This window comes from Neophocaena asiaeorientalis, unplaced genomic scaffold (genome assembly GCF_003031525.2).
Source record: "Neophocaena asiaeorientalis asiaeorientalis breed wild unplaced genomic scaffold, Neophocaena_asiaeorientalis_V1.1 scaffold264, whole genome shotgun sequence".
In the NCBI taxonomy this organism is placed as follows: Eukaryota; Metazoa; Chordata; class Mammalia; order Artiodactyla; family Phocoenidae; genus Neophocaena; species Neophocaena asiaeorientalis.
Genome location: NW_020185332.1, coordinates 3,598,367 through 3,613,738, shown reverse-complemented (window position 1 = coordinate 3,613,738; position 15,372 = coordinate 3,598,367). Strand labels below are relative to the sequence as shown.

Sequence of the window (15,372 nt, the reverse complement as noted above, 5' to 3'; positions counted from 1 at the left end):
TGAAAGAACCAGAGTTACATCTTAATAAATAGAATAAGGAAAAGTATTCATTTGGCAGGCATTCTGATAGACATCATCTTTTACTTAAAATGTGAATGAACTATTAAAAGATGTAATGTTGGATGACTTTAGTCTTCCAGTTAAGAAAGTTATTTTCTGAAGATACAGTAAGTATTTTGAAAATCATGAATTTTTCTTCTTTTTTACTGTGCTAAAAAAAACCCATACACACACATAAAATAAAGTTTACCATCTTAACCATTTTTTCAGTGATCAGTTCAGTAGTATTGAGTATATTTACATTGTTGTGAAATAGATCTCCAGAACTTTTTCATCTTGCAAATCTGAAACTTTATGCCCATTAAACAACAGCTCTCCTTCCCCGCCCCCTCCCTTCAGCCCTTCATAACCACCATTCTATTTTCTGTTTCTATGAATTTTGAAAATTGTGAATTTTTTAAAAATGTTAAGTAACATCAAGAAACATTCATGTCTTGCCTACCGCATGTTTGGCATTGTTCTTGATGCGAGGACCAAAAAGAGATAGAGGCTAGAGAGAATCCCTAGAGGGTCTTTGTTACACTGGATTTGAAGATATATAAAAAGATAAATCACAATAAAAATGTGTTAAATGAATGATGACCACGGTGAATTCTGTGTGATGCTGACAATAATATTTGTGCTGTGTTGCTCAGTTTTGCTTCAGTGACTGCAGACCCTGCAATTCTGAGGTACCTTAGAGGAGGAAATGTGAGCCAGATAACCTGGGGGTATTGGGTATGAGATTGTATTTGTTAACATTACATGGTTATTAGTGAAGGGAAAGAATAAGAAGCTGTTCTGCTGGATTAGCTTGGGTGTGATTGTTGCGTATTTCAAGATTCACAAGCGTACCTGAAAAGATTCCCTGGGGGAAAAGTGCCACGCAGAGAAGAAGGGGTGAATCCACTTGGTTTATGCCTTTGCCATATATGAAGCTGGAGCCGGCAAGCAGCCTTTTTGGGTGTTCTCAATGTTAATATGTAGAAATACTGTAATAATGTAGCCGTTGAAGGCTTTTCTCCCTCAAAATAGCTGCCGTTAATGTTTCAGTCACTTCAGAGGATGCATAATTGACCGTTTTCTTGAAATGTCTTGGAAACCACTTTAAGGGGCTCTATAGAGAATGTGAAGGAGTAGAAACATCTGAAACAAAGCTGAGTAGCCAGATGATGAGGATTTAGCAAATTGCAAGCGAGCTGTATTCACTGACTGGTCCCTTCAGAAAGAGCAGCAGCCTGTTCCTGTTCAATGGTAGAGGATGCTGGTATTTGTGAGGGACTTTGTGGTTCTTTGTAGTTGAAATTGCTGAGTTAAGTTTTGAGCTACCATAGTGGGGGGAAATAGGTGAGGGAGGGGTTGAACTGTTGAGTGCTGGAGCCACAAATGACTTTCACATGCTACCTGTCAGGCTGGTTGAGTGCCTTCTCAGCTTTGGCTTCAGGCTGGAATCGCTTGGGGAGCTTTTAAAATTACTAGTGCCCAGATCCCATCCTTGACCAATTAAGTCAGAATCTCAGAATTTGGGGAAGGGGGCAGGCCTAGTCATGAGTACTTTTCTTTTTCTTTTAAGTTCTTGAGGTAATTCTAAAGTGCAGAGAGGGCTAAAAGCCCTTTTAGCTATTTCAGCACTAGCCAGAAAGATGCAGGGAACATTTATTAACATGTATGTAAAGTACTTGCTAACTGTATAAAATAAATATGCAGGCTTTCTCATCCCTGCCTTCAGATAAGTGGGTTTTGTTTTGTTTTTTCTTTCTTTTAGCCAGTTGCAGATTCTAAAGAAACAAATGGAAGGAGGTGGAAATAAAACAAAAAGAGGCCTCACGGCCTTCTTTAGGGAAGGACGGGGCACGAGGGGTGGGTAGGAAGCTTTGTTTATCTGTATTTCAGGAAGTGGAAAATATGGCATGTTCTCCATCTATCTAAATTATGTACCTTTGAGGCATGTGTTCCATTTGTGTCAAAATAATGAGGCATATAATACGCTTCATTTAACATGTGTGGGAATTCTTTGCAGAGTAATTAGCATTCCTTTCTTCAGCCTGTATTCAGAGGAAACATACCATTCACACCCTCTCTGTGTTCACATTTTCCAGTGCGTTGGAGAGCTTTTTTTCAAAAGAAATCTTTGTCCTTTTCCTAATAAGACTTGGATTATATTTGAAGAAATTTAGCATGTCTTTCTTTCTTTTTCTGGCAGGAATTGATTTTAAAATCAGAACGATAGAACTAGATGGAAAGAAAATTAAGCTTCAGATATGGTAAGTAAAAAAAAAAAAAATATGCACACAGCATTTCTACCTTAATCAGGAATTGAATGTGGGAATTAAAAGATGAATTGTGGTAAATTAGAGGTATCGTTTGGTAGCTAAAACTTCTGTATCAGAACCAAGGGGAAATGGGTAGGTGTTCAAAGTCGTCTTCACCAAGAGTGGGATGGTAAGGATGATATCACTAAGTCTCACAGCCGGGAGAAATTTGAGAGCTCATTCTTCCAAAATGCTAATTTTATAGGGGAGGAAACTAAAATTCTAAAGCGTGTCAGTTATTTTTCCATTGTAGTTGTTGCAGCTGTGAAATCAGATAAGGCAAAGTAGTCAAGTGGTAGGAACCCCAAAGTTCCTACCCCAAAGTGCTGATCTGGAGTCCAGCCTCTAAACTAAAGACTTGGTGTTCTTTGCTTCCCTTCTTAGGGACTACTTGTCCTCATTTGTAAATTGATTGGTCAGACTGATGACATCTGAGTTCCCTTCCAGCTCAGATATTTTCTCATTTATTTGCATATTTCTTCTCCTTAAATAAAAAGTGGGGAACACTGCACTGGGGAATAAGGAAGGGAAAAGGCATGCCTGTCATCTCTCATGTTATAATATGCAAGGCAAAGATCTCACGATCAGCCAACTCCGACTGGTTAATTCCTCAAGAATTTGTCACACTACAGTGAATAAATATGGTTCCTGCAGATTGCCTGGTTGAATATTTTTGGCTTGAACTCAAACTCTTAGATTTTTTCTTTTTTTTAACCTCTTTAATTGCTTTCAGTGTAGGGCCTTCCATGGAGCCACATAGATTTGGAGCCTTGAGGAAGGTTTTGGATGATGTTTACTGACCTAATGTGTGACAATAACAGCAGGAAACAAAGCTTAGAAATTTAGAGCATCATAGACTTAAGAAGGAAGCAGGGCAAAATAATAAAGTAATACATATATATCAGCTTTTTCCATAGGCTGTTTTTCTTCTTTGAACTTCAGAACCGGGATAGAACTAGAACCTTATATTGAAATCCACCAGCCTTTCTTTGATAGGAAACTGGGACTTAGAGGGGTTAAGTTCATCTGAAGGCATATGTCTGGGTTAGTGATGGAGCTGGGACAACTACCCAAATCTCCTGGAACCTTGTGTCAGCTTCATGTATTAGCCTTGTATAGAGGGTTCCCCATATACTTCACTGGAAAACATCGTGTAGGTCACCACAAGCTACTCTTCTCATCTGTTGGTATTTAATAAGAGTCAAATATTTTAAAGAACAAAAAAATTTTTTTAAGGGGGAAGCAAAGAGAATCTCTGACTCTATGCTGTACAGTCCTGACCATAACAATAAGGGATGTTTCTAGGAGCCTGTGGGTAATCAGCTAATTAGAACCCGATGGCACTGTTTATCAGTCCTCTTGGCAGCAAAGTAGTCTCCATTCAGTCTTCATGACCTGCACTTAGGATGCCAAATCCATCCTTGCTGCAGAGCTGGTTCTAAATCAAGTAGCATGTTAGAATCAAAATATGGTTATTCTGGGCTTCCCTGGTGGCACAAGTGGTTAAGAATCCACCTGCCAATGCAGGAGACACTGGTTCGAGCCCTAGTCCGGGAAGATCCCACGTGACATGGAGTGACTAAGCCCGTGCGCCACAACTACTGAGCCTGCGCTCTAGGGCCCACGTGCCACAACTGCTGAAGCCCACACACCTAGAGCCCGTGCTCCGCAACAAGAGAAGCCACCGCAATGAGAAGCCCGCGCACTGCAATGAAGAGTAGCCCCTGCTCGCCGCAGCTAGAGAAGCCCGTGCGCAGCAGCGAAGACCCAATGCAGCCAAAAATAAATAAATAAATAAAATATGGTTAGTCTGCTCAACGGTGTTTGGCCCCTGTTTTCCTCATGATTTGTTTGCTGAGTCCCAAACAAATGCCTGTGTATCTAATCCTGATCGGTGAGAGGATGGCAGGATAAGATGATGGTACTGTGAGGCCAGGGCCTGCACTAAACAGCCAAGGCCTAGAATGCTTGAGTCTCATTCAAGGGTATGAGCTGTTTAGTGGCAGAACTGGGACCACAGCCCACCTGAGCCTGTTTCCTCTTCTGTAGAACAAGGATGATGGTAATACCACCACATTGGGCTGTGGTGGGCATCATTTGAGCACCATGTGAAAGTATTTTATGTAAGGTATACATTTTATGTAAGGTATACATAAATGGTAAGGTATTTATTAATGTTTTAAATTTGCTGTATTTCCCTTAGGCCTTTATCTCATTTGGGTTTGGTGTGTGTTAGATTTTTAGTATATTTCCACAAATGCTTCTTTTTTAGTGTATTTCCACAAATGCTTTTTTTTTTCTTTTAGGAATATTGATTTTTCCCAGATATCAAGGAAACTTGACTTCCTTTATAGGGGTTGCTTTGGTAAATGTAATTTGAAATGTTGGCATTTTTCAGAATGTATTCAAATGGTATGTCATCCTCCAAAAAAGCAAGAATAAATGCAAGTTGATGTAATTTTGAGGTATTGTTCATATTTTGAAGTCTTTGTCAACAATTATGTGTTGAACTCCATGGTCTCATTTAATCATGGTCTCTAGAGCTGAAAAAGTTCTTGAGGAGACCCATTTTAGTGTGCTCTGCAGAGCAGAATTTACACGGTAGTAAGTCCAGCCCAACTGCTTGCTTTGTACAGAAATCAGACTTCCAGTCAAGAGAGCAAAGTGCCTTAATCATTGGGCATTTATAAAAAGGATTAGAACTGCCTCTAGGAGTCCAAGAATTTAGAACTATTCTCAATTCTGTTCCTCATCTGACTGACGAACACATGCCAGTTCCTAGCAGGACCATGCATTTTCCTGTTGATGCTTTTGTCATCAAGGTCCAAGTTTTTCACCCAAGTCATTGTGAGCTCCCAACAGGCTTCCAGAGGCGCAACAGGCTCCCTTTGTGTCTCGTTCCCCATCTCCCTGAAACCACTGCATTTGTGAGCAGACCACCATTATATCTCCTACAGCTTCGAGTGTCTCCTCAGCGATACTTGTGATGACTTTGCAAACCACTCTCTCCTTTGTTTTAAATTTTAGGGACACAGCGGGTCAGGAAAGATTTCGAACCATCACGACAGCATACTATAGAGGAGCTATGGTGAGTGTGTTTTAGTGTTTTGTGGAAGTAAAACATGAATATTGATTCGTCAAGTTTGTAGGATTCAAGCTAGAGTCTAGTACATTGGAGAAAATAGATTTTTTGATGTGCAAACAAGACATTTAAAGGGTTTTTTACGTTTTGTGTTTAGTAGCTGTGTACTCTACCATTGGTCTTCATTATATTAATCATGTAATTAGCTTGGAGATGTTTTAGAACTCCTCCACACATGCTGAGTGATCGTATGTTTTTGTGCTTTGTCCTTTTATTAATACCTTTGCCAAATCTTAGCAAACCACAAGCCCTGTGACTAAATATTCATTTCTTGCACCCTCTCCCCATTCAGCCCTGCCACCATCATCCCTTATCTCTCACCAGGTCCACAACATCCACTCCTATTGGCTCATCTCTCTGGAGTCTCCTCCACCAGCATTCTTGCCAGCTGGCCAGGAAGTAGCCAAATGATCTGTGACTCTCTGAGGCTTAGAATCTGGTGAATCTTGACTACCAGGTCCTTCTGTGCTATATCCTAGCCTTATCCTTGTTATCATAACCTCGTCACTTGGCTCTTTTCCGTCCTAAGATGCTTCATCTATACAACCCATTATACTGTTGGCTCAGGGTAGATTCTGTGTGGTGCTGTGAGTACAGTGGTGAATAAGGCAGCTTAGAAGCTGAGCTCTACTGAACCAAGCCTAAAACATCTGAACCAGAACAGGGCTTTATCTCTGGCTTTTAGGCCTAAGCCAGGTATAACTTGGAGCTTTAAATGATGATGAAACCCAATATGCTCTGGGAGTCTTGGAAGGTTGAACAGTTGAGATCACGTAGCCCAGCCTAGTAGACTCTGGGGTGCCAGCTGCCAACTTACCCAGCTCATTGCATAAAAGACCGTTGTGCTTCTGAGAGTGGTGTGGGCGTGACGGAGCTGTAGGGGTCTTAGCTGTCCCTTTGCTGCAGGAAGGTGCGATCTGAATTCACAGATCCCTCTATTATCATGTTGCTCTCCCTTCCTCCTCCACTGCCACTCACCCTCCAGTATTTGAGTGCCAGTGACATCCCCACACAGAAGTTGGAGATTCCTTCTGGGAATTCCTTTTTGAGGCTCTACCACCTTGGGACTCTATACCACTAACCATTTTATATGTATGTGTTCTCCACCCTATAATACTTTGAAGATTGTAAAAGGTCATCCTTTTAAGAAGGGCAGTTGTCAGCTACTCTCTACTTTGCTTAGATTGGAATCAAAGGGAAGGGACTTATCTTGTGTGGAGAAGTTTGTTTGTTGTTTATTTCCTCCAGAAAGGATTTTGGGGGTAAATAAGAACATCTTAACAGGGATGATTTAGAATAGTTTATAGGTTATTTTGATTAGAGGCATCTTATAAACACAGGCCTTTATATTGACCAATTTCTTTATTTTCTAGGAATGATGTATTGATACCATTTGCCAGCTTGTTTTCAATACAGAGTGGGCAAGAACACTTAGAATGTGGAGCAAGTGTCTTCCTTGGCTGTGTAGCTCTAGTTCATGGTATAAGGAAAGAGATCATTGAAATGTGTTCTTTAATTTAGATTTCATTTATCTACTGCCTGGCCTTTTTTCACATTACTGCAAATAATTAGAAATTGTTTCTGTTCTAAGATGTCTTGTCCTTTTCATTTTGAAGGTAGGGATTTTTGTCTCTTGTTTTACTACGAATGCCAGTGCCTTACACATAGTAGATGCTCAATAAATACTTGCTGAAGGAGTGAATCAGTGAACAATTTCAGACCTAGAAACAATCTTAGATACATGTTCAGGAAATCCTGCTCTACTTGAGTCTTGGATCCTGCGTGTCATCTGTTCCAGTGGGATATGGGGCCGTTGTGTTCTCATTTCAACAGGTGGTGGTTCTGGCAGGTTTAGTTGGGTTGGCTAAGGTATGCAGCGTTTTGGTAAGCACAGTACTGAGTCTGACACCGTGGCAGAGTCCATTGGTCTGTTTCAAGCTATTCAGCAACATTTGTAGGCATAGCAGTAACCCTGACGGACAATCTGGCTTTGGGGGGAAAAGGCACCATATCATTGCATTATCGCTATTTCTCAGTACTGTCTTGTGAACTCTTAGGAGGCCGTTGTTGTTAAAGGTATGTATACTAGATATATAAAGTTTTTACCTGGTATACCGGAACTTGTATTTCCAGCTGATTCATAATATCAATTAGCTTACAAACATAGGGAATATTCAAAGGGTGTCTGCTACTGAAACCAAAGATATAAATTAATAATTGTTGTCAATTGTTGAGTCCAAGCTGTTTCCTGGATTCTAGGTAAAATACTTTACAAATAATATCTCAGTAGATCCTCGAAAATCCATTGTGGAAGATGTGCTGTCCTCGTTTCCCAAACGCAGACTGAGAGGGATAAAATAACTTCTCCAGGATCTCCCAGGTAGCATGTGGTGGAGCCCAGACCTGATACCTCTGAGTCCAGAATCTGTGCCCTTAACCACTACACTGTGTTCACACTTCCTGTGCTAACCACCCAGAGTGCTACTTGACAGACAGCAGTAAAGATCAAGGTTGTCCACATAGCCCAAAGGGAAGTAAAGCTCCGGCAGTTTTTTGCTTAATTTTACTATTGTAGGTAGCTAGGCTGTTTGAATCAGGAATTATTCAGATTGCATTTTGAGGCTTTTAAAAATTGCGGTAAGATATATGTAACATAAAATTTAACATTTAAGTGTACAGTTCTCCACTTTGATTTTTTTTTTTTTAATTACCTTGGTAATTGTAAAATCTACTTTACAGTGTAGCCAAAGTTAAACATTTGCATTTGAGGCTAGGAGGAGGGAGGATAGAGAAGAATGTTGTTTGTCATTTAAATTTAAATAATTATGTATATTTTTCTGGTTGTCAGAAGGTTACATGTAGTATAGAAAGCTTTGAAAATCCTAAGAAATCATCTAAAATCCCACCACCGTAAGAGACAGCTTCTGTTAACATTTTACTATGTTTCCTGGATTCTTTTATCTATGTGTATTTTATATGATTTACATTAATTTACATTTATATTTTGTATTTATTTACAAAGTTGGAAGCCAGTCCCTGAAAGATTTTGCCTGCTATTTAAGGAATTTTAATTATGAGTACAATGGCGAGATGCCAAAGGATTTTAAGCAATGAAGTGATAACTCTGGTGCCCTTATGGAGAGTGGATTAGAGGAGGTTAAGAATGAAAGCAGGGAGACTAAGTCATCCAGGTAAAGGCTAATTGATGAGAATGTGAGTAAGGCCTTGCGTGTGGGGTATCAGACTGTGGAAATGTGAGGTTGTTGAATCTACAGGACTTAGTGACTGACTAGTGGTGGAGCAGATTACTCCCGGGGGTCTGCTTGGACTGGCTGGCAGGGATGTATTGCCCTTCTTCAAAATGAGAGTACAAGGAAGAGAAGATTTGAAGGGGACAAAGACAACTTCCTATTTCACTTAGTTGAGTTTTCGGTGACCACAGGGGCCATCTGGGAGCTGATGCCCTGTCAGTGTTCTCCAAGGCACACCTGACCCCGTCTATGTCTTCGGCCTCTTCTTGTCCCCTTCTCCCATTGGTTTTCTGTGCGAGGGCTTTCTCTAGTTGCGGCAAGCGGGGGCCACTCTTCATTACGGTGCACGGGCCTCTCACTATCGCAGCCTCTCTTGTTGCGGAGCACAGGCTCCAGACGTGCAGGCTCAATAGTTGTGGCTCACGGGCCTAGTTACTCCGTGGCATGTGGGATCTTCCCAGACCAGGGCTCGAACCCGTGTCCCCTGCATTGGCAGGCAGATTCTCAACCACTGCGCCACCAGGGAGGGCCAAGCTGACAGTCTTTTACTCAACCTAGTAGGTTCTGGGCCTTCCTGGTGAGCAAGATATTTATCACATTTCTGCTATGTCCCAGGCACTGAGGGCTTCCCCTCTTCACTCCAGCCTCTACCCCTTTGCCCAGTTCAAGTCTACTCAGCCCTCAGGCCTTGGCTTTAATGTCATTTTCTCAGGGAAACCTTCCCTGAGCCACCCCAGCCCCTCAACCAGATTAGGTTAGCATTTTTACTCAGAGCTCTTCATGCTTCTTCATAGTGATTGTCTAAATTATAATTATATAATTATTGGATCATTGTTTTCTTTGCTATCCATTCATGAGAAGGGGCCTTGCCTATCTTATTCACTACTAGTAGCATTTGGTATACTATCAGGCACATAGTAGGTGCTCACTAAATATTTGTTGAAATGGATGGACAGGGGGTGGATCTAGCACTTAATACACAAGTGTGGTCTTGTGATACAGATTTTGGAATAGGTAGCATACAGGTGTCAGTTGAAACATTTAGAAGATAAACTGTTTAAAAATACCAGATGTGGGGTCTTCTAAAATATGATGAGGATGCTTTTCATTAAACTGTGTAACAAATGCATTATATTTTAAGTGTCTGTGATTTACTTAGACAAATAGTAACTTTTTTTAGTTTAGTAACATTTCAGTCAGCTCATATAAAAAGAAATAAATCTAACGCCATATGGTTACAATCTTAGTATAAGAGTCAGAAACAAGATAATTTCTACTTAGAATAAACAAGTGCACAACAGAAGTGATTACCTCTTACTCTCAATGTTATCTCTATTTTAACTTAAACATCCTTTTAGCTTCAGTTGGTGCCAGTTTTATTATATGAGGTCAGGTAGAAAGGATGCATCACCTTTACCATAATCACTAATTCATTACAGGTTAAAAGTGAAATAAATGTTAACATGGTGAGACAATGGAAGGTTTTATTTATTTCTGTTTCTCTGTACTTTAAATTTTTATTATAAATTCCTTCTATAAAGACAGAAAAATGACAAACACAAGCTTTCTGGAGGAGAAGAGTACATTGACATTATATTCTTTAACTTTAAATGTATAAAGTACTAAATAACGGTCTTTTTTCCTCTTATAGGGAATTATGCTGGTCTATGACATCACAAATGAAAAGTCCTTTGACAATATTAAAAATTGGATAAGAAACATTGAAGAGGTATGTATGGAAAGAGAATGGATACTAGAGAAGAGTCCTGCTGGGTGCTTATAAAGGGCTCCTCCCTTTATGAGTGTCTCCCTGTCACTCAGCTGAGCTGCTAGGAAGTAGGGCGCGGGCAGGTCAGGCCCTCTGCTCTGAGGAGTGCCAGGGAGGGTGACATCTCTGGTACCGCCAGTCTGACTTCTCTGCTGGACTGGGGGGAGGTCCAGACAGAGGAGCAGTTTCACAGAATTTTAAACTTGGCCCTGATCTTGAAAATAATTTCATCCAGGCCCCCATTTTACACATGAGAAGACTGAGGCCAGAAAAAGGTGACTTGCATGTGCTCATAGAGCCTTTAAAAAGGAGAGCGAGGATTAAAACCTCTGGTTCTCAGGTTCTGTCTATTCCACCATGCTATGCTGTTTGACGGGCAAAAATATATCTTTATTCCTGCAGTTTATCATTTTGCCCTTCTAACATTTTTTCATCTTAGATATTTAAATTTTGGTTTAGTTCCAGTTTGATTGGTATGAAGATTTTTTTTAATGTCTTTGACATTTCAGAAAGAAATCTGACTGTGAAATAATTTCATACACATTTATATTAACCCACGTGAATTTATTGTTTAAGTAGTTCAGAATCCAGAATACCTTCCGCATTGGCTCACTTAGTACCGAGGTGTTCTCCCTTCTTTGACCCAAACTAACATTTGGAAGTTTTTTTGTTAGATAACTTTAAGTTTTATTTTTGTTTGTTCATGTACCAAAAAAGACATGAGAATGACTGCAAGCCTTTGGGAAAAATGTTCGCATGGACTCTTATGCTGTAGCTTTCCCCTCCTCTCATCTTTAAAATTTTTCTGTGAATCAGGCCTTATGTTGAGTGAAAGATTATTTGTCTTATAATTAAATTTCTGGATCTGTTTCTGGCAGGTTAAGATTTGCCTGTTGAGTAACTGTTTTTCTCAGGTTGTTTGTCTAACATACTGTTTTCTCCCTGCAGCATGCCTCTTCAGATGTTGAAAGAATGATCCTGGGCAACAAATGTGATATGAATGACAAAAGACAAGTGTCAAAAGAAAGAGGGGAGAAGGTAAATTTGAACTGAATGCATAAAGATTGGAATCTACTCACGTTAAGCATTCATTTTCTTACTATTATTTAATTATTGATTTAAGTTTTAAAAACATCTATATTTTAATCTGTTAAAAAAACAACAAAAGGGTTGTAATCCATACTTGAATGGTATGAATTAGTATTCGAGCTCCAACTCCATATACTGTGTAGTCATGACTCATTCCTAAAGAATTTGCTGTTTTCTGGGAGATACAAATTGGTCCTTTTTCAGATTCCTGCAGCTTGGAGTTAAGGCTATTTCTTCCATATCTGTGTGTAAATGTCCAGTTTTGAAGTTAAACCAGTTCATTCTCTTTGAAAAAAAAGTAGTAGTAGGATAGGTGAAGTTTCAACAGGAATCATTTTTCAATTCTTTTTTTTTTTAAAGAATATTTTACTGCACATTAGATTTAGGTCATTATGGAGTTTTAAACTCTTCATTAAGCTACGGATGTCATTTATAGGCATTTCTCTATTTTATGTCCTGTAAAACAAGAGTTTATTACATGTACATATTCATTTCTTTGACATTTTCCAAATTGACTTAGAGGCTTCAATTTTTTAAGTCTTGGAATTTTGCTTTAGACTTTTTTTAGTGATATGTGCAAAATGCATTTTTCAATCTGACTGCGAACTTTTTCCCCCTAAAAACATTCACTTAATCTTGGTGTTGCAAATGAACTGGGAACTCTTTGGAAATAGATGGAAATGTAGAAGAGTTCACAATTTGCCACAATCAATAGATACCCAAGCAGTGAGTACTTAGTATTTTAAGCTTTTGTTCTTTTATGCACCAATTTATTAAAAAATAATGAAAAGTGACAATAGCAACTGTTGGAGGTTTGTACTTTGGGAGCAGATAAAAGGGGCAAATGTATCCCAAATTAATGATCGGGGTGAATGTCTCATAGGTTTGCTAGTGATTTTATTAGAGAACTACAGGTATAATCAAAAAGAAGGGAAGTACTTAAGTTATGTTTTGAGTGGAAGTGGTGCCATTTTACTTACTTGTGGTGATGAAGTTAGATATCTAAATTTCAAACATGATACAGTAGAAGAAAGCAAAGAAATTTGAGAACCACAGGAGTTCTGAACTAGGTACGCTCCCTTTAGGACTCTGAAAAACCTAAAAAATATAAATGCTCTGTATGTTCAAGAAACTTGCACTGAATTTAAATGTTTCTCTTTGTCTTTCAGTTAGCAATTGACTATGGGATTAAATTCTTGGAGACAAGCGCAAAATCCAGTACGAATGTAGAAGAGGTGAGAAGGAATTGTTTGGTGACTTGTTACATAGTAGCATTAGTGTCTTAGGTGCCTGTGTTCAAGCAACTCTCCAAGCCTTGATATTTTCTGCCTTAGTGAATGCCTTGTGGGAACTCCACTTCCATTCTGTAAACGTTTATGCTTCTGACTTTTATGTGGATCCTGGTTGTTGGATTTCTAACACCCGTCCTCCACATGGGATATATTAGATTGCTCAATTAAGAGTCACTGAACAGGGCTTCCCTGGTGGCGCAGTGGTTAAGAATCTGCCTGCCAGTGCAGGGAACGCGGGTTCAAGCCCTGGTCTAGGAAGATCCCACGTGCTGTGGAGTAACTACTGAGCCCTCGGGCCACAACTACTGAGCCCGCAGGCCACAATTACTGAAGCCCGCGTGCCTAGAGCCCATGCTCCTCAACAAGAGAAGCCACTGCATTGAGAAGCCCGCAAAGAGTAACCCCGGCTCGCTGCAACTAGAGAAAGCCCGCGTGCAGCAACGAAGACCCAACACAGCCAAAAAAAAAAAAAACCAAAAATGGGTCACTGAACAGAAGATGGAAGTTCAGGTTAAGTTCAGTTTTGCCCTTTGTTTGGTACGCGGGCCTCTCACTGCTGTGGCCTCTCCCGTTGCAGAGCACAGGCTCTGGACGCGCAGGCTCAGCGGCCATGGCTCACGGGCCCAGCCGCTCAGCGGCATGTGGGATCCTCCCGGACCGGGGCACAAACCCGTGTCCCCTGCATCGGCAGGCGGACTCTCAACCAGTGCGCCACCAGGGAAGCCCCAGGTCTTCTATTCTTTACCAAGCGCAGAGTTGTTGATAATATTTTCTTTTTTAAAAACATTTTTAAAACTGATCATAAAAATAATACATGTACTATGTGTTAATACATGTAATTTATTTAACAATAAAACTGATGGTTTCATAAACATTTAATTTCTCAAGCTATTCATTCTTCACCATGACATATGGCTAAAAATTGAGACTTAAGTGACTCGACTAGTGGACACGGATCAGAACTTTTTCTTTCTTTTAAGTAACTAACAGTCATTTTTTCAGGTTGGCAAATGGGTGTCAGGAAACAGGAAGCCTCTACTGATTTATTTACTCAAGCATAGATATGCAGAAAAATGCTTCCCTCTGCTTGCTACAAAAGGATTTCCTTTCATCAGAAAGAGGGGAGCCTCTTCAGTCAGGTTTAATGGTGGAGACAGGAGAAAAGCTTGCTCACTGAGATGGCCCACGTAGGATTGCTGCCACAGAATGAGCTCTGTACCCTGGCTTAATGGAGCAGGCTTCGGTCTCTGTTAGTCCTGAGCCCTGATCATACCTGTGACTTAGAGAGAGTATTGAGTTGGGAATTCCCTGGTCAGGGAACTAAAATCCTGCAAGCTGCTCGGTGTGGCCAAAAAAAAAGAGAAGAGAGCATTGAGCTATGGAAATACAGACCTGCGGATTGCCCGAGCTGCTTATTCTGGCCAGGTATTCTGCAGAAGTTAGCAGTTTTCCCAGGGCTTTAACTTAGCCTCAAAAACTGAGATGGGCTTACTTAGAAACTTTGACTCACAGGTGACCAGTGTGACAATGAGACACTGACAATGAGTGATAATAGTAGTTATCATATTGCTTCTTTTTGACTGGTTTAATAATAATCCTTTTGCTGAACATTTTTGGGGGCATTAGGAGTGATTGGGAACAGACTGACATACCAGTGGGTTTAGCATGGAGACAACTGAGGAAGCCTTAAGAGTCATGTAGAAACAAAGTAGGGATGATAGGGTTTTTTAAAATTATTAATTAATTAATTTAATTATTTATTTTTGGCTGTGTCAGGTCTTAGTTGCAGCACAGGGGATCTTTCGTTGCAGTGGGCAGGCTCTTCATTGCAGCAGTTGGGCTTCTCTCTAGTTGTGGCACGCGGGCTCCAGAGTGCATAGGCTCAATAGTTGCAGCTCATGGGTTCTGTAGTTGTGGCACACAGGCTCTCTAAGTTGTGGCGCACGGGCTTTGTTGCCCTGAGGCATATGGGATCTTAGCTCCCCAACCAGGGATCGAACCCCTGTCCTCTGCATTGGAAGGCGGATTCTTACCCACTGGACCACCAGGGAAGTCCCAGGGATGATAGGTTTTAAAAACGTTTGGCTTGGGTTTGGGTCAAGAGGCACTAGGCATAAAATGCCACTGAGATTTGTCCTGCTTCTATTTCACTGATTTCCATGGTGGGGAATTTAGCTGAGCTGTAGGAACTGTTGGGATTTTGCAGTGTTGCGACACAGGAGGTTATATATTCTCAGGTATAAGAGTGAAAGCAATTTGAAAGAGAGGAGGTTGGGAATAAAAGGTGGAGATTTTTGCAAAAACAAATTCTAGAGCTATAGGGTAATTCATAATTATTCCTTCACTTATCAAACAGATATTCAGCATCTCCTAGACCAGGAACTGTGCCCTACTCTGGGGATGCCCAGGAGCTTTAGAGCCTCTGCCTCCCAAGTGATCTTATTATACCCATAATTCAACAAGTGTCATATTAGGAACT

At 40.4% G+C, this 15,372-nt stretch overlaps 1 protein-coding gene across 2 annotated transcripts in view; it reads left to right on the top strand.

The window, feature by feature from the left end:
* Window positions 1–15,372, top strand: part of RAB8B (RAB8B, member RAS oncogene family) — a 67,380-nt gene that overhangs the window by 46,491 nt on the left and 5,517 nt on the right. For both annotated transcript variants that reach the window (XM_024735188.1, XM_024735187.1), the window contains exons 2-6: window positions 2,243–2,303; window positions 5,379–5,439; window positions 10,396–10,473; window positions 11,461–11,550; window positions 12,771–12,836. In XM_024735188.1, the coding sequence (XP_024590956.1) occupies window positions 2,243–2,303; window positions 5,379–5,439; window positions 10,396–10,473; window positions 11,461–11,550; window positions 12,771–12,836 (356 nt within the window). The remainder of the gene's footprint in view (window positions 1–2,242; window positions 2,304–5,378; window positions 5,440–10,395; window positions 10,474–11,460; window positions 11,551–12,770; window positions 12,837–15,372) is intronic.